This window comes from Helicoverpa armigera, chromosome 1 (genome assembly GCF_030705265.1).
Source record: "Helicoverpa armigera isolate CAAS_96S chromosome 1, ASM3070526v1, whole genome shotgun sequence".
NCBI lineage: Eukaryota > Metazoa > Arthropoda > Insecta > Lepidoptera > Noctuidae > Helicoverpa > Helicoverpa armigera.
Genome location: NC_087120.1, coordinates 8,402,793 through 8,429,763, shown reverse-complemented (window position 1 = coordinate 8,429,763; position 26,971 = coordinate 8,402,793). Strand labels below are relative to the sequence as shown.

Below are 26,971 nucleotides of genomic sequence, written 5' to 3'. Positions count from 1 at the left end.
CGGTAACACAATCTTGGTAAACCAATTTTCGATTAAACATTTCTAAGAAAATTGATTCTTTTAAAGCTTAGGTACTTCTGCATGTTCATAGAAAGAATATGTAGACACTTACCTAGGGTCCAATAATTTCCCTTGCGCTCACCACCACCTTCTCTTGGAACTTTAATGAAACACTCATTTAAACTTAAATTATGCCGAATCGAATTTTGCCAGCCCTTCTTATTCTTCTCAAAAAATGGAAATTCCTTGGTGATGTAAGCGTAAATTTCACTTAGCGTAGCACGTTTCGTTTGGCTGTTTTGAATTGCCATCGTAATGAGTGCTACGTAAGAATAGGGAGGTTTGGTAAGCGCCTGCGACGTTGATGTGGTAGACTGCGGCTTCATTTCTGAATTTCCTGGGCTAGCCGGGGTCGTTGACTTAGATTTACTCTTTGTTTCAGTACTGCTAAGTACAACAAACAAAAAAAAAATATTACTCAAATTATCTGTAACATTTTGATAGCACAAAATAAAAAATCCAATTTCAAGTTGTTGTTGCATTACAGAAACTATTAAAAGCTCTAATAAAACTAGATTGATGTTATTACAAAAAAGTCAAACCAACATTCGACCTGTTTTTTTTCATCAACACCAATATTGTATCTTGTACCAATCGATGGTCTATAACATAAAATTCTTTGCACCCTTTAATTACAGAATTACTCCAAAGGACAATGCCTAAAAACGTCCCCACCCACCAACAGACTTGAAAGTAGTGTCATTGGATGCGCCTCATTTAATAGATCATTTCTTATTATGGAGAGACATTCCAAAAGTATGGGGTTTAGGAACTATAAGACAATTTAGTATCCTTAATAATCAATTAACTTCAAGTTTGTTAACCAATTACTCAGAGTTGGGTGGACCGATTTTGATGTTTTTATTTTTATTTTAAAGAATCTATCTCAAAGTTAGTCTAATGTAATTTTCATCAAGATCTTTTAAGCAGTTTTTTAGTTATCATCGGTTAAAATAATCGGTTTGAAGAGACAGTGTAGTACTTCGTAAGGACACCTTAACCACCTCCAACAGAGTTCAACTAAGTGTCATTGGATGCTCCTCATTTGATAGATCATTTCTTATTATGGAGACTTCTTTGCATTAAAACAAAAATAATCAAAATCGGTCTACGCAACTCCGAGTAATTGGTTAACAAACTTGACGTTTATTGATTATTAAGGATATTAAAATGTCGTGTATTTCCAAAACCCCATACATTTGGAGTAAATCGTTTTGATAATCATGATCTATCGAAGGATGCGCTTCCGATGACACTAGTTTCAAGTCTGTTGGTGGGTGGGGACAGGGTCCATACAAAATCCGGCATTGTCCTTTAACAACCTCAGAAAAAAGTAAGAAGTTAAGAGCAACCAACCTGTTGTTGGAATTATCGTCTCTTGGTAGTGTCGGCAATGAAAGGGTTTGATAGACTCTTGATAAATCTTCTTCTCCTTTGACGCTTTGAGAGTTTGTTGCATCCGCGTTGCTTTCTTGAAGGCATATCCTACTGTCGTATGGCGAAGAACCTTCAAAGAAAGAAAATACTAATTTAGCAGACAGTCAAAAACAACTCCAGTCCGTAAATATCTTAAAACAGTAACGCAGTCAGAAAAGTGGTACCTACCTAAACATCGTGTTTTGTTTTGTTTATTTAGGAAACTGTTTCAGGTGAATTACAACGTAGGTATAAGGAACGATATTTAGCGGAGGCGAGCTGTTGACCCATAAAGGTTTTGTTACAGATCCCAATTAATAACATAAACATGTATTTTTCCGTCATTATTAAGATATTAGTATTTAGTAAGTCTCTTAGGTGTCCCGTCTCAGGTGGGTATGTCTTTGGAAAAGCCTGTCATCAATTTTTTTATTTATTGGGTTCACCAACGACGGTTTTCAAGCAGAGACGACGATACTTTGTATATCTATTGCTATCGTCTATCTATTACCAACCATCTATTAAACCAGAACTTGAAAAATCCGCTGGTAAAAAAAGTACGCATAAGGAGCTCCGTATAAAGTGCGTTGATATTCTAAAATACTCTTTTAAATAATACCTAGTCGTATAATCCCAAATAATTTTCAATTGAGAAATATAACAATAGCACTCAAAAATAATGAACGAATAACTCGCCTAGCTAAAAGAATTTGCTATTATTGTATAATACCTGCGTAATGATGGTCAATTGGTTAGATACTTACCTATTTATTCATTTATCTAATAGATACTCAACCACTTCTTAGTCTTAATATTCTTAAAACAATTACATTTAGTAAATTACAGGAGCATACAAAAAACTCGAGTGCAAGTATTTGTCACAAAAATAATGATACTTTGGTTATTAATTAAGAAGTAAATTTTATTAATTTGCTTACTCTAAGTACCTACCTACAAACTGTTTTTTGTGAGTTTCATTAATGATTTGAATGGCTCTATAAGTAGGTAGGTACTCTAATAATACTAACGGCCAGTTTCTTCATCAAAAGTTAAAGTTAAAGTTATGGCTAATGTAAAGTCTAAAGAAAAAACGAATTTGACCTTTACTTTTACTTTAGACATTACTTTAACTTTAACTTTTGATGAAGAAACTGGCCGTAAGTCTATATTTGTTCTCTGGCGATCGATTACTTACAAAAAGGGATTTTTTGGTGGAGCTTGAAACCCAAGTTTAAAGAATACCTATGTACCTGTGTGGGAGGTAGAAGGTATCGACTTGGGTTTTAGTTGTGAGGTATTTCAATATAGCAACTTCAATTTTTCCGTGATTCATTCTATAACCATTATTTCAAAGTAAGTGCATAAGGTTTAATCGAAATGCATAGGTAAGCGCTTGAGAGCTTAGCTTGCATGAGCTTATTTTATCCAAACTTCAATCATAAGTGTTTAAAAGAAAATAATACATATATCTTCCTACATTAGTTAGATATTTAAATACTAATAAATGTAACTTAATATTACTGACTGTAACACCAAACTGTAGTCGGTCCATCACATCCTACAAATACACGCTAATGTAACAAAAGTTCTGTTTAAAGTAGCCACATACAATATACGTTATTGTTATTATGTTGTTACATTTAAGACTTGAGATTTAGCCAATCTTACGCGTACGTGCCTCCCGATACGGGTTTCTTGGAATTCGTCGCTTAACGTTGTAGGTAGTTAAACATGCACACTTCATACATTTGTAGGTACATACCCACCTACTCGTGGTCTTCGCTAACTGAACTACTTGTCAGTTTAACTTTTAGATGCCTTTTAAAACTAACACGAGTTAGCCCAAAAGGCTTTGGGATTGAGTAGTACCTACTTACTTATCTATACTAATATTAAAAACTGAAGAGATTGTTTGTTTATTTGGACGCGCTAATCTCAGGAAGTACTGGTCCGATATGATACATATTTCAGTGCTGGATAGCCCATTTATCAAGGAAGGCTGTATAGAGGTTCCCACGGGGTGCGGGTGAAACCGCTGGCAGAAGCTAGTACTTATTAATTTCAAAGAACAACTCTAGGAACATGGACGCGGGTGTGTATAACTAACGAAGAACCGGAATGCTCATGCTTTGTTATTCTGTCAGTCGAACCGTAATTCTACCAAGTAAGTCATGCAGGGAAGTAGTTTTATATTTTTAGGTAAGATTAGCAAAATAGTAACAAGAATTTTGTGAAAATTATCCATAGTTGTTTCTAAAGGAGCAAATAAAAAAGTACATTTTCACAATTTGCGTGTGTAGAAGAATGCGTCAGACAGACGCCGCAAGCCGATGTAGTTGCATATCGGATTCGAGCCGAGCCGCGAACACCGCAAGGTATTGTGTCGCTTATAGAACAATGCGTCGTATTTATAAAACATTAAAAGCCGGCGTATCGTTCGTGAAATTAATAACAAATAACAATTGTGAAACGTTAGTTCGGGAGCAGTGCGAATTACCCATGCCGTTGAATAACTGGCTTCTGAATGTTCATCGAGTTGTGGGACTCATCTCTTAAACAAAGCAATAAAACGAGGCCACCTATTGTATCCACATTACTTAAGTCCCAAATCAGCTATAGGTATAGCATGATATTTGTCGAAATTTTAGAACAGTATTGAAAAAGACCGTTACCATGGAAAAAACTTTGTAGTCTAAAAAATTCTCATTATTTGCAAATATAAACACTAACGGATTTTAACGTCAATCATCATCGTCATCGGTTTGATGGAGGTTAAAGTATTTGGGAAATCGAACACAATCAATAGAACTCATTGCTACATGCATACGAAGCTCTCTAATAATTAAATTATAATGACGATTTCGATCAACAAATCTTGAGGTAAAAAGGGGTAAACTATATTGAAATTGGTATTCGGATTTTTAAGGACAAATTTTGCCAATAAAACGTTAATATCCTTGTACAAAACGGCCAAGAGCCAGTCGGACAACATTCAATGTATGCAGGGTTCCAAAGTTTCCCGTCCGTCAAAATAAGTGTCCCCACCTTAATTATTAAAAATTCAACAATATAATTTACGTAAATACGAATAACATAATTACAGTTACATAATAACATAATTCACACTACACCAAATATTCTTATTAACAGCAATGATCGACAGACAACGAGCAAGGATAATTACCACCAATGCCAACGAGAGCCCACCCGACTTAAACAAAACTATAAGACCTACATAGATGTTGGTAACGAAACCATAGCCTAAATTATTCGTACTAAATATTTCGGGGTTGTACAAGAACAATTCGACAATTTAATAGCTGACTAGCGTCTCAACCCCATAAACTTATTTTCTTATGGTTGACAAGTTAAAGGAATAGGTACACTATTTCTATTATTTCTGAAAATACAAACATAATCAAAAGATGATTGTAGTTAACCCTTTTCATTTTTAAATACGTATCCAACAACACAATATCAGACGTCGGGGCTAGAATGAAAAAAATAAACACCCCAAATTGCGTGTAGGTACCTACACTTTTTAAAATTTTTATTATATCACTTTGTTAGCGTGACTAATATACGTATATATCGGTAGCAAACAGCTTTCTAGTGCTAATGTTAACTGAGATAATCTACGGACGGAGGACGGACGGACGCGGACGATCAGATGGACTTGGCCAAACTATAGTGTTCTTGTTGACTAGGGGGGAACCCAAAACATAGGTATCATGAGATATCATAGTACGCAACAGACTAGAACGTAAGACTTGATATAATTCTAGTAGCGCTTACGTAAACTGCACTGCTACATATGGCTTATCAACACACCTGTAGAGTTGCACTGCCTATTGCATAATATTTTTGTTATTCTTTTTCAGTTTTGTTTGGCTCGCTAGATTACCTACTTCTTTTTTATGTTGGCAAATCTGAGAAGAACTAAATGGTGTCAAAATATACACATAAAGAAATTTTGTTGGCTCTTTCTTACTTTCCTCTAGTAAAGGTTTTTCTTAACTCGTTGTACTCTTCTTAAAAGCATGTAAGTGGTAAGGTGAAATAGTGGAAAAAACGCGTGCCAACTATCAGTAAGAAAAGGATAGTGGATAAAAATACACCCATTCCGACAAAGCTAATTTCTACACTTTGAAGTAAAAACCCAATTTTATCTGCTTGTCGAGGATCAAACATATTGTATGGACATAAATCCTAGGTTCTAATTTAAAGGGTACATTATTAGTAATTCCTCGAATAGCCCGCTGTGTCGGATAAGCAGACAGACAAATCCCATTTCGAAACTTCGTACTTCCATTTTGATTCGAATCCTAGCAGTGGTACTTATCTCATCTTTCACGGAACTAATAAAAACAATGACAATACAATTGCGTCACCGTTGCTGTTTACAGAAACTATACAGGTAGGTACATATATACATATTTGGGAAAATCGGAGCTAAACCAGCAAAGCTGTATCGCACTATCGTCAGTTATCGAACTTTTAATTCCAAAATACAAATATAGAAAAAATATAAAAGGCAATGCTTAAAGCAACTTTTCTTCTTATCGAGTGGGCTGCAGGTTTAATCACCTAGCAAGCTAAAAGCAACCGATGTTCGATCATTGTATTGTGTTTCATTAGGGTAGTATCAGACTGATGTTACTTCCTATCTTATATTTATTTTAAGGTAGCAATTTACGGCACCGATTGTACCCGGGGGGAAGTAACATAATCTTTTCGCTCAATTAGCGACCTCTCTGTGTCTATGGGGTGAAAAATCTTAAGGCCATTATTATCAAACACCTGGTTACGAAGGGAAAAGAAAAGTATGTTAATTTGGAAATAAAACGTAAACTACCATTAATCTCTAGTAAGATGTTTAGAATTGCTGGTTAAAGTTTTGTTATTGTTTGTAAACAGTGCTAGTAACATTTGTAAACACACATTTGGTGAATTTGTATCTACGATTCAATGTCTTTTGGAATTATGCGGACAGTCTGCAGTAGTTGAGAATACATCTTCTATTTTTATATAGGTAAGTACTAACTACCTTTTTATCTCTGGCTCATAGCCCCGTGGGCTCTTGCCGTCTATGGCTTATCCTTATCCTTCGTCTTCCTTTAGCCTGGGGCGGTAGAATCATTTATCCGCAATTCCAATCCGTAAACTATCTCTGCCGAGTAGAGCTGGACTAACCATTAGACGACACAGGGACAGTCAACTAATACCTCCCATAAAAAGGGGACTAATGAAAGTCTGGAACACTCATGCTGTGCATTAAAATTCTAGGGTACTCTTCTGGCAGATATTCAAACTAAAAATTGAGTAGTCGACCCTATATCCAATTACGTAATTAGCCTTATTCGGGCACACACTCTTATCTAATACCTACATTGGCAAGTGCATATACACGGACGCTGGAGCAGGATATTTATGAAGATGCAACTAAAATGCTTTAGGTAAGTTTGAATATAACACGTATAAAGTGGTGAACGCTTTTGTTTTTTATTCCAACCCTAAATGTGAGTATAGACTACAACATTTTCTGGAGCTTTTCTGTTTAATGTAACGTTCTAGCGAATGGTACAATACAAGCAAAAGCTCAGTCTCCAAAGCATTTCCGCGTGTAATGTAACGTTCGTGCGAATGCTCGGCGTTATGTTACGGGTAAATGCTCACAGCGAGTGTGCGTTTATCAACATTTCGTTGTACCTTGCGTTAATTCTTTATTAAATGTCGGACCTACAAGTCGCGTATGCTGCGTTTATCTTGATGAATTATATTAGAGGAAAAAAAATTGAAATAGAAGATGGTGGCAAATTAACATTTACAATAGAAGACAAACTCTTGGAGGTGTGCAATTATTGTTAGACTTAAAATCGCAGGAATTAAGTGGTCAATATAAGAACTTTACTGCCCTATCTTCAAGTGATTTTGAAAGTTTATTGAATTCAATTGGTGCTAAAATATCAAAGCAAAATACTTTTTTTTAGATTTTCTTCTAGAGGTCTGAAAAGAGACCTCAAAAATTATGAAATATATTCTAGAATCCTAATCGTTAACATTTGGCGATATTGTGTCCAAAATATTGTGAGCTCGAAACATACAAAAACTGGTCAAGTGCGAGTCAGACCCGCACACTGAGAGTATATTTTATATTCTCGTTAGAAAACTGCTGTCCCCAAAAATGAACTTAATGAGAATATTTTTATGCTTGATTTTCTTTACTAATTATCAAGAATGCATAATATAGGTAGTATTTCCAAGGAAAATTATCGGTAAAACAAAAAACGTTTCCTTTCCTTTGCCTTTCTTCTTTGAAATCGGCTAAAAACCTACAAACAATAAACGGGTATCGATGTTTTATTTTATTTTTGATGAGATGTCATTGCCTGAAAATAATCTATGTATAAAAGAAAGCTTTGTTAGTTACATATTTTATAACTCAAGAATGGCTGAACCGTTTAAGCTGAAAATTAGAGGATAGTTTTGAGACCCGGGAGAAAGACATAGGATAGTTTTTGTCACCATCCGGCTACGGGAAGCACCTATCTCGGAACGCGGGTGAAACGGCGAGCAGAAAGCTAGTAAGTATAAAAAGTAAAAGCAATAAAAGTTTCACATATTTATGTAGGCAAAAGTGGTGTAATTTTGGATAGCTAACTTTGAAAACTTAAAATATCCCGCAAAGTCCCTGAAAAAAAAATCATCAATCACTTGGCAGGTGATGTTATGATTGTTATATTATTTTTTTTGTTTCCTAATATTTCTCGATCTACAAACCTAAACTACCAACGAAAATCGGCACGGTACACAAGTAGGTATATGTCCGTCAGAACCGATTTGTGATTTAGGAATATTTACTGGATCATTGGATACAAAGTAGGCGTCTTTCTATTATACTGAAAGTAGTTCTCTCGGGATGCGGGGAAATCTCATAAACATAATTATATTTAGACTTATTACAAGTAAATGGCTTTCGGATTTAACCTTTCAAGAACTTATGGTACAAGATAACATTAAAACATGAATTTAACATTTCTTTTGATTGTACACGCCTTACACTAGATGGACTGAAGATTGAGGATATGATGGCAAAAAAAACCGGCCAAGTGCGAGTCGGACTCGTGCACGAAGGGTTCCGTAAATTACAGTTAAATCAACCTATCTCAAAAACTATAAGAGATACTTTGATCAAACCAAAAATCGTTGAAAGAGTTAATTAGCATGCATCACCTCTATTTTTTTTAGAATTTTATACCCCGTAGTTATAAAAATAGAGGGGGGGGGACATACTTTTTACGACTTTGAGAGCTGATATCTCAAAAACCGTTCACTTTAAGAAAAATGTTTTTTAGAAAACTTTATATCATTTTAAAAGACCTTTCCATTGATACCCCACACGGGTATGTACATCGAAAAAAAAAATTTCATCCCTCAGTTACATGTATGGGGGGCCCCACCCCCAATTCTTTTTTTTACTATTTAGTGTCATATTTTTGTAGCGGTTCATACAACACATATTCCCATCAAATTTCATCACTGTAGTACTTATAGTTTCCGAGTAAATCGGCTGTGACAGACGGACAGACGGACAGACGGACAGACGGACATGACGAAACTATAAGGGTTCCGTTTTTGCCATTTTGGCTACGGAACCCTAAAAAAAATTGAAACAATTTTGTACTGGTATTTACTGATTTATGGTATGGAAACCTAGCTGAACATGATAATATAGTGTATGTTATAAATTATACATACGTAATATCATTTTCAGTTCAGTTTCTGTTTCCGAAGAAATGCAAACAAAGACATATTAAAATGGTGGTAATGGCAGCCTTTGCGCCTTACGCTAAATAGTAGAACTCGAGCCTCCAGCGTTACTTAACGCGTCTACTGATAATGGCGTCGATACCCAACTCGTACAAAAGGTAATTGTTCTCTCAAACAATAAAGTTTAATAACGTAAGGTTCTAGGTAATGTGTGCATACGCATTGTGGCACGCAGTAACACCCCGATGACGGGCGATCCGTGTTATGGCGTAAAATAAGTAATAACCACAGTATTAATCTTTTATGTTACTTTTTTGTAAGATAGGTACCTACACCTACCTTTACCCAAAGGCAGCAGATTTTCACATAATTAGAAAATGTATTTAAGATTAACGGTCTAAACAACAATTAATTAAAATATTTTCAATTTAGGTACTAGTAAAATATTCCTTTGATGGAAAACGGAACCGTTAAAGGATTTACAAATCCTTCAGGCCTACGGGCCAGCAAGAAAATTATAGGTAGTGGTATTTTTTTGTGTAGTGGTATTTATAGAAATATATAATGCATACCTACATATTTACGTTATCTACTATCATGTGTCTTATATCCCGTAAATAAAATATCTAAAACTTTACACTATTTTTGTAATACTGTATTACCAGATTTTCAATAAATAACAGTCAATCAATAATTCTGTAGTGTTAACTGAACAGTTTTCGAGGAATTTTGAAAGTTGAAAGGTATACAGATTTTGATGGTCTTTCCAAATTGCGTACAAGGCACAAAAGCACAAATTTTACACAAAACGCTGTTTGCGAGCATTTTGCAACCTCCAAATCACTGATCGCTGCATACCTATGTTTAAGTCACTTCCTTACATCTACTGAAATTGTCTATTGGTACGTTTTTGAAATGGCTGTTTTCATTCAAAATAACATTCACTCATTATGGCATCATGAACCTTTTAGAAAAAAAAACAATTAGAAATCGATAAGCATAATAAATAATAACTATCTAAACTTACTTAGGCGATTAATTGTTAACTAATTATTTTGGGTCTATTTTCTGACGTTATTGCATCAAATTATAATGACCCACCAGATTATTTACCAATTGATTATTAGAAGTCATCCTACTAATATTATAAACGCGAAAGTTTGTATGTATGTAGGGCTGCCATCCGTCCGGGTTTCCCCGGATTTGTCCTCGTTTGGAGGCCGTCCGGGGGCCGTCCGGGCGGGGTTTCAAGAGGTGTCCGGGGAAAACCCGGACATTTTACACAGGGCCGCCTTAACCTATGGTGCAGGGTATGCGAATAACCCGGGCGCCGTGGGCTCGAAGAACTCGAAGTTTCCCAAAACTCAAATATTTTCGCGCTCGCTTCGCTCGCGACTTCTTTTCTTGACACGATTTTTTTTGGCGTTTAGCTACTTTAATATCCCAATATTCAAAAAATTTTGCGCTCGCTTCGCTTGCGGCTTCTTCAGTTTGCGGATTTTTATTATTATACAAGTTTAGGTGCTTTAGTGACCCAAAACTCAAACATTTTCGCGCTCGCTACGCTCGCGGCAACTTCACTTTCCAATTTTTTTTATTTTTCTACATTTTTTTGTCTAACCTATCAAAAAGGTAGCGCCGTTTTAAAGTCCTATTACTAACAAGAAGGTAACTCCTAGTTTCCACATGAGCTTTCTTATTTATGACCTTCGAAATACATTAAGCAATAATCTTTCAATACTAGGTACCTACTACATGAGCTAGAGACGGCTCTGACTTTTCATGTAAGGAAGCACCTCATTGAATTTAAGTATATGGTAATATTAAAAATTAGGCCTTGTATTGTTTAAAAAAAATCGGACTCGTCCGGGGAAAAAATGCGATTTACGCCAAATGTCCGGGTTTTTTTTAATGTTTGTCCGGGTTTGGCGAAATTCGAAATGGCAGCCCTATATGTATGGATGTATGGATGTATGGATGTTTGTTACTCTTTCACGCAAAAACTACTGAATGGATTTTAATGAAATTTTACAATAATATAGCTTATACATCAGAATAACACATAGGCTACAATTTGTAAACATATTGTTCGAAATACTAAACCTGCGCAGACGAAGTCGCGGGCACCAGCTAGTTAGTAATATAACTTTATTATTATCATTTTTTTTGTCTATGTGCAACATTTCAACTTTGTAAAATTATTTTAAAAATCTTTTTGCATAACCTGAAGCTTTTATATTGTTTGTGTTTTCTTGCCGCACTAGAAATACAGATGTGAGAGAGATCATCAAATTTTCAATTCTTAAAAAAAAGCACATAATTTTCGCGCACATCACCATTCAGAAAATTTCGACTTCACAACGCCATCTATCGAGAAGTATCGAGCAGTGACGAAAATATTGGAAATGTGCTTTATAAAAGGTGTCCATATGACAAAATGATGCATTTTCTTTCAGAAATCCATCACTAGAAACAAATCGATTGAAATTTCGAATAGTCTGGAAATCCAAAGATTAATATTGGACTACTCCCTCCCACGCCGCAAATTCAGGTGTCCCCGAGAGTTATCAGTTAGTTTGCAACAATTAACTTTAATACTAGTTTGTACCATATGGGTAACTTATGACGACGAGAAAAGAAACAAAAACAGAAATTCATGGAGTATGAGAGAAAAGTCCAAGCATTCTTGCTCGTTCTTTTAAGATTCTGTCTGAAGTTGCGACTTAACATCACAAACTTTTGTATAACCATATCTTGCAAACTTTTGTACAGATGACTGCCACAGCATAGTCGTGAAATAATGGTGCCTATCGTAATTTTTATTGTAATCGGATTGAATTATGTACAGTTTGCAACAAGAGCTCCGAGGTTAAGGGGACGCGACCCGAGCTGACGTCAGGGGCTCGAAGAGATCGTTGCGCGCCCGCGCCCGCTAGATACGAATGATGTTGTTCTTTTAGATAAGCTCAATACTCGAGTTAATCACATGTTATTCAAGTACGAGATCCAATTTACGGGTTAGGGTTAGTATTAAACAACCCTACCAGTGTTTCGTAACACGCAAAGACAACGTGCACATTAAGAACGATGAAAATGTAAAAATTGAATTTTCGGACAAATACAGAAAGGTGCATAATATTAGTTCCCAAGATTTAGAGAATAAAGTTGAAAAAAACAGAAGAACATCCTATAATTGTGATAATAAAAAGATGCGTTTTTTTTAAGACCATAATTTTAGACAGCTGTAACCAACACAATACACATCAAATACAAGCTATTTGAATCTTCCTATTCGAAAATATGTTATACAATAGGCACATTTTATACATGTTGAAACGCAAGAATTGCTATGATAAGGGCTATATCGTAAATGAATTATCAGCACAAGTCTAATCGATTTCTTTCGATGTCTAATCGATTTAAGTGTAAACTGTGTTAAAGGTGGCTCAACGCGACACATAAAAGCAAGAAGTACACGCTCATATTTGTACTGGATTCGACGCGGGCTGCTTTACGACCACAATCAATGCTTCTGGACAGGGCTGCCAACTGTTCAGTCTATAAAACTTGATTGAACTTAGTTGCTTGTTATTATATTTTTGTCTAACTTTGTTTTATCCATATAATGATAGTATTTACAAACAACCTACGAAAATGTAAGGATACTTTTTCGTGGTCGATTTTCGTTGGTGACTTTCAAACTGTATCTCCGAGACAAATTATTTTACAACAAAAAGAAAACCAGTAAGTAAAGCAGAAGGGTCTAGACATCAGTTCTGCCTGACAATAATTTAAATCTTTAGTTCCGGTGAAACCATCGAAAGAACAAGTTTCAGTTAATTTCTATGATCCTAGTAATTTTAATAGGTAAATAAACAATTACGATGAAAAAAAAACCAAAACGAAGAAAATCGATGGTGGAGATATGTGCAATTGGCATTATTACCAGCAATTTTTATTCCTGCAGCATCTTAGCTATTGTGAACTATTATGAAGTTTCCAATATTCAGGTACTAGGTATTTTTTAAAGCAGTGGATGGGAGTAATTGCCAGAGACATTTTATGCAGGTTGACTGGTAGAGAACGCCTGAGGCGTTAAGTCCGCCTTCGTACATTGTTTTGTTACAAGTTTGCAAAAAGTATAATAAATAAAATAAAATAAATTTAGTTTCTAGTTCAACAAAGAATTGATCAAAATAAATAACCCATACAAAACATAATTATAAAACCGGCGTTGTATAAGTTGATACAATTATTGAAAGGGACCGAGATAGAGATTTAACACGAATTAAAGGAGAAATACATAAAAAAATACTTGATTATTACAAGTGAACTGGAAACTAAATTACAGTTCTGGAATGCATAGATCGCTTGTGCCGAATAGAACAAAATATATAAGATCCCACCATTGAACGCCCTTCACAGGGCTGGTTGATGGATAGAAGATATTTTATATTTAATTGAAAAAGCCAATACTTAAACAGATTGCAAACGTTAGTTTGACCGTTTTTTCCCGTCACAACTCTTAGGCAGACAGGTACAAACAGTTACATCGGTACTAGACTAGTAACTTGCAATGGCTTGGATAATTTTACTATGGAAATTAATTTTATTGAAAATATAGATTATTTAGTTAGAACACGGTGAAAGGAAAAAAATATATTGCTGCGATTTGTAGGGTGCGACAGAGAGGTCACAGTTTTATAGTTATTCTTTATGCTAGACGCTTATTCTTTTTGTTTTGAAAAAATTAAGTCATCTTTTTATTAGATTTAATAAATTACTTTTTAGTGCCCTAACTCCGTAAGTACTTTATACCCATCAAAATCATCTTAAACGTGTCAAACTTTTTTTTATATAAAAACTATATAACATTAATAAGTGTAGGGTTCTACTGGCTAAACCGAATATTTGTGTCAATGAGGAATGAGTTGTTGTACAGAAGCGTAAGCAAAGAAATAAATATGTGTCGCAAAAACACCTTCGTTTCTGTCGATATCCATAAAGAAGCATCTGTAAAGGATATAACTGAATACACACGACGAACGAAAAGGTACACGAAACAAAAATTAAAGCAGAAAAGCCCTACAAAAGTTAGAAAATTATGATTAACACTGATAAAGTTAAGACATTTTTCAATAAGCTATAGCCGGATTGTGTGTGGTGCCGTATAGAGACCATATAAAGCGTCCGAGGCTGTAGGAATCAGCAAATCGTAGGTAACTTAGCAGTAAGTATGGAAAATACATCAAAGGCAAAGACAAATAAATACATTTGTGACTTAAAATAATTGCAGATTACATTAAAAACTTTAGGTTTTTTTATATTATTTTAACATTCTGAATATTCCTTTGTCGTCAAAGGATACAACCACAAAAGATATTTTTTATCGAAATTATTGAATTTCGGACCCAGGCCCAGTTGTGGTCTAACCCGTTGTCTCTTCTTCGGATGTAAAGCGAATCTATCCAAAAGCGCACTTTGTCTGTCTATCTGTAGCGCTTTCATACCAAAGCTAATGATCTGAAACTGAAAGATACACAGAGAGTGTAAAACCTGAGAAAGGACATAGGCTGCGGCATGTATTTCCCTCGGGACGCAGGTGGCACCGTTAGGTAATTTATAAAAAATACACCGTAGTTCAATTGTTTGATTTTGTTAATTTGATTTTATAAATACCCAGATTACGACAAAGATGTAATTACCAATCCAATTTGACCGCAATTGAGACAATCTTGAAACGTACTTGATACGTGTAGGTATATCCATTTGTATATTGACGCTTTAATGTTGAACTGTTCATAAGACACTTCCTATATACGTTATACATAAACACAATTTAATACTTACCAGTTGTATGTAACACAATGATCTCATAGAGTATAGCAAGGAATAGAAGGCTGTGATTATAATGTAAACATATTTTGTACCCAGCCACATATTATAAACATTAACGCTTACGTGTGACGTGCCCTTATGTAACTTGTGTGAAGACTTTATTTCTAAGACTATTCAATTAAGTATAAAAAAAATATTACCTTTGTCACGTGTTTAATCTTTGCTAAACCGAAAATTACATTAACTTTATTCATATTAAAAACTAAACCCAACTCGTAAACGGTTAAGTACTTTAGTTTTCACACACAGCAATAATTAATTTGAATCCTTGCTTAGAAAACTAGATGTAGCTAACGCAAATGTTATTTACTGCCGAAATCCTAAAATACAGGTACTACCAAATAAGTCATTTTTTTAACTTGTGACCATGACTTCAGGCGCATGGGCTTTTACTTTTGATGAAGAAACTGGCTGTAAGGCAGAAAACTAAAATGAGCAGGTTAAAAGGAAATTGTATAGGTACCTTCGTGATCGAAGTCACTACATACACACAGATACAAATATATTTCGTCAGCTAAATGACATTTGCACAATTACACGTCTAGGCTGATTAGAACAGATCATTCGGGATCGCAGGGTATTAGATTACGATTAGTGGCATTCTGTGGTTTGCATGATCTATCTAGACTGTCTTTTCTACGTATATTCCATGACATGGAGAATTGGATGACATCAATCAATGAATTGACTATGACTCAGTAGCACGATACCTACGTATGAGTAATGCTATCACTGAGTAAGGTAAGTACGACCAAAGATTTTAAAAAAATCAGTAAACGAAATAACCTTTTTCCAAAAATGTAGAAATTTCTGTATGGAATAGTCGGTTGTCCCTCTATATTAAGTGGACCATGGCAAGTTTCTTAACGTTCACTAGTGGAAACCCAATCTTTTCCTTGAAAATTATGAACATTTTGATAATTCAGGGAGATACTGTCATTATTCTATTGTTTTGACAATTTACTGTATGATGGAAAGGAAAGCTGTAGTCGTAGCTGCAAGATTCGATCGAACAAAGGTTAAGCTGTAATGTGACTAATGTGCCATAAACGAGTTTGACAACTGTCCTTCAGTGAAGGTACATGATCTGTCTATCGGTTTTGCTGTTGACTGAGTTGCTATTAATGCTATCATTTGCTCTGCTATTAATGTTGCATCAAGTTAAACTGCAAACTGACCTCGATATAGTTGGGAAAAGTAGGATTGAAAATTCATAATAAACATATCAAATTTCTAAGAATACTGTGGAGAGTAGAATGATCCAACTAATAACTACCTCTAACTAATACTAGTTTTTAAAGCTATATAGTTTCTTATGCAGTTTCTATGGCATAAACAAAACCTATCCAAGCGGGTGGGTACTGACGCAAGCAGACTTGTAATTTCAAACTTCAAGGATCCCTGTTAGCTCCCTGAAAATAGCTCGAGTTTTTAGTGCGGAGAGCCGCGCCGACCGGACGGCATTAATGACTTAGCAATTTACTCCTCAAATCAAATCCTACTGCGTGGTACGTTATTTCAGTGCAAGGCGATTAAATCTATCAATGAATTTCCGGCAGCGGGCGCTTGACACTTTTAATATCGCCAATCAACCCGAGACCGTTCTGAATGAACAATACTGGCTGGGTCGTAAATTAAATATTCCTAAGTTCGTACCAACACAACAAACGTTTGAAGTGGTACGACATTCAGCCAAGTCGGTAAGTTGAAACGCTAAGTCATTGCAGCCACAATAAGAACATTGTTTAAAACTACGGAACACGACAGTTATTTCTTGACTTACGCTAAAATATGATATACCTACCTACGTTGGTACTTTTTATTAAATAGGTATGATCTTTTACAAAATGATAAACTTCAGATGAGCTGCTTTATTTTCACTAATTTGTTTTAACATTGCATAAGGTTTTAACAGTTTATGTACACAGTTGATGACACAAGGAGAGAAAAGTAAAACAAACAAGTACAAAGGCACTGCTTATTTCTAAAGAAATCTCTTCCAGCAGGCCCGCTACGGGAAAGTTGTAATGAAAAGAGATGTAGATAGACTTTGTTAAATTAAAAGAAGATAAAACCAATACATGTTCACTAGCAATAACTAAACATAAAAAATATAAAAATACTACATGCATGTTATGCCGATGAGGACAGAGGGTGTTCCTTCAATTTCCGTTTTAACATAGCAACACTCGGCAGCTCCTCAGTTCAACAACAACTTCAAGGCAACTCCTTCCATAGCCGTACAGTGTGCAAATTGAAGGAATAAGAGTAGAAGTCAGTGGAGTGGGGAGGGATTTTAATTAAGAATTTAAGATGTATCCAGCAAGATACAGGCAGGAAGCAAATTTAGGATTAAGAAGACACATAGGTAATGCGAGTGTTCCTGCGAAGACGAATTGGGAGCCACTTGAGTTCTTTGAAAAATTGTGAAACATTATCATATTTTTGAGATTCAAACAAAACGAATGCCTGTGCATTCGTTTTGTTGAAAACTTGAGCGCTGGTAATTCTGTAATTACCAGCGCTCAAGTTTATTTAACAGCAACCTTGGGCCATCCAGATAACAGGCATCGGCGTAATCTGTGATGGGTTTTTAGAGCAAACAAGTATATTTTGGTTTTCAAGAGCAATAAGGCCAATCCAGTTAATCGTAGAACCGCCGCTTTTCGCTAAACGGCAATGTTTTGAGAACGGCTACCCGAAATATATGGCGGATTATTATAAAATGTTGAAATAGTATAGATACCTACCCAGCCTTTTTATAAATCTCTTTTCATTGATCCCTCTTTCTATTGGAGAAAAGCGTAAGAAAATCCTGTTATCACAAACAGAGAAACGCACCCGAGGATTTGTTTTATAATAATTATATGTAGTTACACCTTGTGATATGCGATTCGTTCGCCGTCGCTAGGGTATCCGGTTAGTTGCCTAAAGGGAAAAAGTATCAAATAACAATCCTTTTGTATCATTAATTGACAAGAAACAACCCGTAAAAACTACTTGATATTAATTAAAAAGAAAAGATGAGTCAAATGCACAAATGATTCAAAAAAAATGCAGTCAAAATGGTCGTGCCTACAAACTGAAATGTAAAAAGCTGTAAGTACCTAACTAAGAAATCAAAGAAGGTGATTTATAACGCTTCAAAGTAAAACTAAGAATTGTAATCGTTTTACTGACCTGTGTGATGTAAACTGACCGAGCAAAGATTCGTAGAAGCAGCCAATGAATAAGAGGGTTCATCCTTAGGTTTCAGCAGCTCGTGTGTTGACACCGCGTGTATTGACAGCTCCTAATAAAAAAAACATATGTTCCGTTATTTATCACCAAATTCTGACTAAAATAAATGAATTAATACCACAAGATTTTTATCAGCCAACAACAAGGGTAAAGGATTTAAATATGTTTGGAATAATTTGAAGCGGACACCAAATATGCATGGAAAACATTTGTTCAATTATAACTGACACTTCGACATTGTGAATTAGATAATAATAAAAAGGACTATTACAGCTTGGAGAGCGCTATCCTAGGAGTTTGTCTGCGTGATCGAAGCAGAAATTAGAAAATCCGCTGAAGAACCGAATAATTGCAAAGCTAAATTCATATTTTACAGGTAGGAATGCTATAAATGTGCAGAATCCGTTTTAAATAATGTAAGACCAAAGCTGAATCTACGACATAATTATGCTGAGTAATTACTCAAAACTAATTAGGTACTCCTGTTACACATTCTCGCTGCTCATTTTCTAGCTATTTAGTTGTTTTGATTTACTATTATTAAACCTAATAAAAAAGCTCCTAATCACATCCTAAGTTTCGGTGGCTCATCGTCCCTCTGTCTGCTTAGACGACAGACCCGTGTCGACGGCGCGCGTTGTTCCACGCGCTCCTCAAAGAGATGTCAGCAACCCCAGCGGGGCCCAGCAGGGCCAAAGCCTGCCGGGGCTGCGGGTTGGTCGAAAGAGATACCGCGGCCCTGGTACATAAAAGGCCTATGACGGAACACGACGGTTTAGTCAGTAAGAGTCTGACACTCCCTCACCGCTGCTAACCCACAGCGGGAGGGGTCATTTGATGATTTTTGACGTCGGGAAAAAAAAAAAGTTTCATTAACCTTAATTTTAGGCATAGTATTGTATCTATATGTACTAAGTAAGTTTGAGTGTTGATAGAACGAGAGGGTGAAACGGGCCGAAAAAAAACAGATTGAAAGAGGACATGAATAAAAAGAAGTCAATATAAGTAGGACTTATTGCGCCGAACCCAAATAAGATGCGAACACGGCAGCAACAACGGGAAGAAAAAGAAGGCATAGTATTGCTCCTGGACTTCCATATTCGGCAGGTCCTTGGAGAATAAAAATGTTAAGATAGTCGTACATTAGCGATGACGTAGTGATAGTTCATACAAACAATTCTATTAACTTACAATGATTATGACGAAATGTCGGTATTTTTTTTTTGTTTTTAGGTACTTTCATTATTTTTGTTCATGATCCTTTCTATAAATAGTCTTTCCTCTTTGTAATATTTATAAGTATCGATTATAATATTATCTGATATCAGTAATCCGTATAATATTCTATCTAGTGAAACAACACGCTTGAATTCTCTTTCTTAAATAAATCAAAGGCATCAACTCATTTCAGGATGGTACATTTTTTTCAAATTACTGCATTTATTTTACTCACCATTGTTAAGTCAAGTACCCACAACAGTTCTTAACTTTTCATTCCATCGAACAACACTGATTAAATAATTACAAATCCTAATACATACACATATTTACTTCGGGAATACTAATATCAACGAACAAATTAGCGGCCATCGCATAAGCACGCGCGTACTATATTTTTTCTAATCTTAATATTAAATCGAATCCCGAAGAGATAGCCAATAAATATTCTACAATATCTATTTTTAAATACGTAGGATGCTTTCTCCGATCTTGAATGAACGAGTCGACCCTCCTCGTAATGTCTTTGCTTGTTATGTCGTGGTACAAAGGATAAACGATTGGCGTGACAATTGGGTTGTTGAACCAATTGTTTCTGTTTTTAATAGATATATAAATGGAAAGATAATGTTTTAGGTATACTAAAATTCGTTTATTTGTTATACTGAGATTTCATTTCTTTCACTGTAATACAAAAATGCGTAAACAAGTGAAACCTATTTACTCTGATTTTATAAATTACAAATTAATTTAAATATTTTAAAGTTATCGTGTTTTCCTTTTCTGACCAAATGTAAGTAGGTATTATAAAATCCCTCCTTGTCTACTCCGAGAAAAAACGCTACTTATTCGAAATAATATTTTATCTTCAGATTGTTATATATTGTTATAATTTAATGTTATTAATACCAACTAAATATCGCTTTATGTAATATTAGAGTTTTACATTACAGATACATACCTCATACTACAGATGTTTAATATACTATAGGTAATAGGTATAAAGATTGGTAGATGACTTCGAAAAATCGAATTCATTTATGTGGATTGCAAACGTGTTGGTTCATTCAACATTGAACTTAACATGCATTTCAGTATTAGTATACAATTAAATGTTGCTTCTTTATTATCGCTGCTAGCATATAAAGTGCGCCCAAGCGTTAGCTTTTTGACAGTGTCAGCTATATCCGAGCTGATTTGTTCGCAACAGCTGCGTGAGCGCACCTATTAACCGCTGATACATGTTTGTCAGCCGGCTATTAGGGCGAAAGAGATAAAATTTCGGAATCATCTATATAAGAGCGAGATCGATTCATTTCTTCAATTCACGACCAATATTTATTTGCTGCATCGTGACACTCAAGAAAAATTCCTGTACCAAAAAATTAGAATTGGAATATAAATGCGAGATTTTCAGTGGCAGGCCATTTTTCTTGTAACTATATAAAGAAATATTGGTCAAGGCGTGAAAAGTTTTTGTCAAGACGAAACATTTTATCCTATTAAATGATAACTTAAAATACTGAGTACCTAGACCATTAAACTTACTTCTTAACGGAGAAGACTAATGGGTAAGTTTAAGATTGCAATAGCTAAGCTGAATGTTTTATTACGTAAGATAATTTATCGACCCCACTGTAACATCACGAACAATATCACAAAGACATTTATTACGTGTTCACAGTTTTAAAGAAAAAATATGAGTCTTGGCTGAATTTCAACCAAGAATATTTTGTCAATCAAGAGGTACAATAGTTTGTCAGCTTTAGTTTACCAACATTTCAGGCAATTTGAAATATGTAGAATGCCGTTTGGGGAGTACCTACAACATCATCCCGTCAATCTGCAAAAGTTACATATACTGAACTATTAAATCAAATTATACTGGCCCATTCCAATGAGAAAATCAGTATAGGTAACTAGATTATGTCAAAGTACAATAAATGAGGCAGCTATTATTTGTTCATACTCATAATTGAAATAATCATAGTCATTGTCAAATCAAATTTCAGAATGCACATCATTTTGCGGTGTACCTTGTCGTAACAGATATCCATCCACACACACATACCTTTATCCACATACACATTATTGAAATTAATATGATTGCATTCCTATAACTACTATACGATTTATACGAACCTTTTTTTCAGATAGGTACGATTAAAAAAGTATCTGCTAACTACAACGATAGTGACGAGACGACACATTGGATCGCAAGCTGGGATTAAACCAAAATAGCATGGTAATTAATGGGCGTTTTCAAACCCACAATCTGAAAATGAGTCGCATTTCAAGAATTCCATCTTTTCATAACATAATAAAATCATTGGCTACAATTTATTAATTTACAGTTACAATAACTAATACCTTTAATGTATTGAAAGTAAAAAAAAAAACTCAACGAACGTTGAACAAACGTTGTTGTTGAAAAACTTTGTAAAAGAGTCATGCCTTTTGACAAGACTTTTGAGAGTGAAATTATAGAAATAAGTTTTTTTTTCTTGGATAAACAAGCAAAACGTATGTTGTATTGCCGTCCCATCGGGCTATGAGAGTGAAGGAATAGAGAGTGCACCTCTGTCTGCGCAAATGCTTGTGCACTAGATATAATATGTCCTACACAGTTGGGTAATCTCCTTACATGAGAACCGCCGCCGTAGCTGATAATCGGCGAGGAGGACATCATCATCTTAACAAATAATTCTTGGTTAAGTAAGAACTTTAAGATTCTAGGTATTAATGATCATTTTAAACTCCTACATTTTCCTAGTTTTCATTTCTCAGTTTATAGGACCTTGGCATAGTCTACTTACAGGTCAGTGGGTTATCTCAGGAACGCTAACTTCCATAAATATTTTAAATCTTCACCACGAAATATAATCTACCTACTTAGGTTAACTGCAGAATTTTTGCCTGGTATTCATACCGCAGGAATGCATTTACTTAAGACGAACGCATTCTTTTAATCATTGATCATAATATAGAATAATGATCTTGCAAGTTATAAAAATGGAAAAACCAATTCAAAGAATCTATAAAACGACTACAAAGGTGTATCAATTCGGGAGATGTAAACACGATACCAGCAAAAATTTACACTATGGTCATCATCATCCTCCGAGCCTTTTCCCAATCATGTTGGGGTCGGCTTCCAGTCTAACCGGATTCAGCTGAGTACCAGTGCTTTACAAGAAGCGACTGCCTATCTGACCTTCCAGTTACCCGGGCAACCCGATACCCCTTTCAGACTGGTGCCAGACTTACTGGCTTCTGACTACCCGTAACGACTGCCAAGGATGTTTAATTACACTATTTATCATTATTTTTTAATGTAAAACACTAAAACCTCTTTATGTCTGTATTTTGTTTTATCTTTTTTTAAATTTTCGCTGTCAAAAATAAGCCTTGCGGAATACAACTCTTATATAATTTTCACGAAGCATTTTTTATTAAATTTTACATACAGTCCTATTCATTGGTACTAATATTGGAACCAATATTCAAACTAAATGAAGAATGACCTATATGATCGGGTAATACTTGAGGAGTATTTGATTTCCATTTATGTAATGGCACACCAGCTGAAGGCAGCGCAACGGGTCCTTCAGTAGTTAAAGTACTTTCACAGACAAGTCCATGATGAGCTATTAAATATGCAACCTTCTGTGGATCAGGTGCACATAAAGACATATGGTTAAACTCTAAATACTATGGTCTGGAACTGAAACGCATCCTATAGGATATTTTTATACCTACATTAACACAACCAACGATACCACAGGGAAAAAACCAAAGACTATAAAACCACTTGACTGCGCATACAGTGCCCCGACGCTCGCCAAAAGTTAGTGATTTTGCGCGTACTATAAGGCTACGAACAGTACGATCCTTTAGTAGCGACCTTGAACTGACCAATAGTAGCCGCGGATTATGTCGCCCCCCCCTGCCCGCAGCGGTGAGTCGTGTTCTTAGAAGAAATTGGCGAGTGCGCTCTCTAGTGGTTATTTACTTTATGGAAAAAACCTTTCCACCCAACAATAAGAGACAGCAATAGAAACCTAATACACAAGTAGATAGATATATTATACTAGATACTCTGATTATGACTACACATATGTCCACCCTAAGGTAGACTGGTAGAGAACGCCTAAGGCGTTAAGTACGCCGTTGTACAATGTGCATAAAGTATTTTAAATAAATATGAATACTGTAACCAAAATCAACGTATAAATATAATAAAAAAAAACATATTTGTAACAAAAATCCCAATACACGCGGACATATTTCAAATATACGACACACATTCGACCAGTAGTACTCAGAAACATTTTATGCCTAGGTACGACAATTATTACTTAAAGAACAAGACGAAACCACAAACACCAAAACATCAGACACACTCAAACAACATTAACGGTCATTTTTTTAAGAAGCACTTTTAGAATATTATTTTTTTACAAATACATTCGAGATGCAATGAGATCAATACATTGTCACGCAACATTTCTGTCAGCTACCAACACAACAACTTAATTACAAAATTATTTGCAATTCGATAACCTTTCAACAGCATTTTTTTCTGGCAAATATACAAATAATAAATACATTATAATAATCTAATTAAAACATTTTAAAAAATACAATGCTTAGCCCCCGTAATAATAATAATGCTTAGCCGCCTGTCATCAGTTTCAGAAAAAGAACACCATAAATCCGAAATACTTTTTTTCCCGTCAGCCAGTTCAGACGCACAAAGAAGATTTCATATGAAAAAAAATAGTCTATAGTTTTGGGTACACTTGATGAGTTTACATTATTAATTTTTTTATAGATAAATAAATGTCTAGTTCTATTCTATAATATTGTATTTTTTTGTATATCCAGCTCGCTCTACGTGATATACTAACAGATATTCCTAACTTAATGTTTTAGTTGTGAGTTTTTTTCATACGTAGGTACATACTTTGTGTTTTACTTGTAATTATAGTGTGTGTGCTTCTCATGGTTTCACCCGTATCTCTAGAACAGGTTCAATCTTTTAAGGTTAGGCCCTGCCTCCACCAAAGCAGAGCGGTGCAGGTTTTTTAAACAACCAATAGAATTTTGTGATTCAAACATCTCGTCTACGCCCACTCTGGTGTAAAAAAATTATAGCTTAATTAAAAACTTCTTTGCTTCACTCTCCTTTGGTGTCTGGGTCTAAACTAGCTGAAAAGATTTAAATGTGCTAGAAAAGTTAGGAAAAAGTAAGTGTGCCTAAGGTTACTGTCGAGTCGCAGCGAAAATGAACGGATCCCCCTCAAGCGACGTAGGTAGATGCTATCTCCCAGAAAGACATTACTTACAAAAATACCCGGCTGAGGTCTACAGTATTTCCTTGTAAAATAATGTTCATTCATAGTATAGTTTATATTTAGTTCGGGTTGTTGACAAAAGTGATTTTTTCCCAACCTACATATTACATTGGCAAAATTTTAACACCGCGCTTTCTAAAATAAAACCTAAGAGTGCAGTTTTATTATAATTTTCGAGTTTGTCTATTTTTGACTAATAGAAAAATCATCCATCAAAAAATTAAAACCGTCAGGTTGGTAAAGAAGTGAAACTTGTGGTTCCCTTCGTGTGGAACTCGTGTAACTTTAGTGTAGGCTGTCGTTGCTCATGAAGATCCAGATTTAAGTCTTAATTAGCTGCATTTTTTTTGCATGACACAGTCAATGACGCAGGAATGTGTATCATATCTACGTCTACTCTGCGTTCCTTCTCATAGTAGAAAACTGAAGCATGCCATCATAGTCTGAAGTTACTTCATGGTAAGTAATAACCTAGTCGTACGTAAAGTGAGGAGGTAAATTTCGGCCATAAGATCTGTCAAAAAGCTTGCAGGCCTACCGACCGTTAAATAAAATCGATTCAATATTATATTTAACATTATCAATAAGAATACGAATGTAGGCTTATAATGGTGTAATTAATTTATGTAGAAGATTTGAACAATGGCTAAGATTCAAGTGAGTTAATCTATCTGTAAAGACATTTGATACTGTAAGCGAAATAAAATCAATAAAAATGCTACAAAGTTAATTGGCTCGTGAAATAGGCCCATTGTAAGTTGTACACGACCGAATTAGCTGCACGGCTTAGCAATGTAACCGATAAGCTACTTTTTAGCTTTATCAGCTCTTTTAGTTCTTTACATCCCTTATTTAAGATCGAATCTCGGTTGGAGGCAAGATTCGAATGAAAGTTGACGCTCGAGTAAAATATACATATGTAAAAAAGTAGTACAGGGCCACCCACGATCACTGAACAAATGTACAAATACTGAACGTTCTCTTGCACGTGCAGGTTACTTTGACTAGCTTTGCGTTTTCTTTACACAATGTGACCTGTGCAGTGTGCCGCCGTCTCCCCCCGGCCCTCGTCTCTGCAATACTTAACTGTGCAGATATTTTTAAAATTCCCATGTTTATTATTGCAGTATTAAATTTTTTTGGAAGATCAAAACAAAAGCACGAAATATACCGATGCATATTACTGAGTGCAGACGGCAGATGTCTGAATTCTCATTGAATATAATATCAATATTGGAAGTTTTCACGCATTTCGTTGGAACCAATGATTAAGTTACAATAATATGAACGAATATTATAATAAATATTTTTCTCGCATTACCAAAAATGTAAACCGAATTTACAGACAGTGATAACCAAATCGATTGCAGGCGCGTTTTTTTGAATTTGGAACATCACACCGCTCCAGCAATAGCGAATGAAAAGGCCCGTTTTTCCAGGAAGGTTGGATGAAAATGTATGCTGGGGTTATTAAATTCTCTATGGTTGGATCTCTTTTATTTTTTTTGTTCTTGGAATAGGTGTACCATTAGGCGCTCCCTAGACGTTTCATTAAATTACTTATAAATGCAATATTACGATATTGTGCAAATTTTGACTTTTATGGTCATATCGAAGATTGCGCAATGATTATAAAGGAATTTTTAATTGCAATATCGCACACGGCATTGACATTGCAATGTTGGTTCGGAGCCACCTGAGAGAAGTCTCTCTGCTTGGTACAAATTGTGGTGGTGTTCACGCGGCTGTAGGTATAGCCATGAATGCGTTTGCCTTTCGGGTTCAATAAAAAAGCTGACCCCAAGGCTGAAAATTTAAATTATTTTACGTATTTATTTAAATAAATATTGTTTTATTACTATGAATTCTTTTGGAAAAAGCTCTATGTATGCCTCGGCCCTTACAGTAACGTATCTATATACTATTTATTTTAACATAACAATAACAATCTTAAGTTGGAGAAGATAAAATACAAACTAGACCCCTAATTACTCAAACACTTAGTTACTAAA

At 35.1% G+C, this 26,971-nt stretch overlaps 1 protein-coding gene across 7 annotated transcripts in view; it reads right to left on the bottom strand.

Annotated features, from left to right (window-relative positions):
* LOC110378131 (forkhead box protein L2) overlaps positions 1 to 26,971 on the bottom strand; it is a 48,628-nt gene that overhangs the window by 14,849 nt on the left and 6,808 nt on the right. For 6 of the 7 annotated variants that reach the window (XM_064034625.1, XM_049839644.2, XM_049839557.2 and 3 more), the window contains 3 exons: positions 18,325 to 18,436; positions 1,417 to 1,567; positions 113 to 447 (listed from right to left, as the gene is read on the bottom strand). In XM_064034625.1, coding sequence (XP_063890695.1) covers positions 113 to 447; positions 1,417 to 1,567; positions 18,325 to 18,436 — 598 coding nt within the window. The remainder of the gene's footprint in view (positions 1 to 112; positions 448 to 1,416; positions 1,568 to 18,324; positions 18,437 to 26,971) is intronic. The other variant, XM_049839607.2, reaches the window with a different exon arrangement.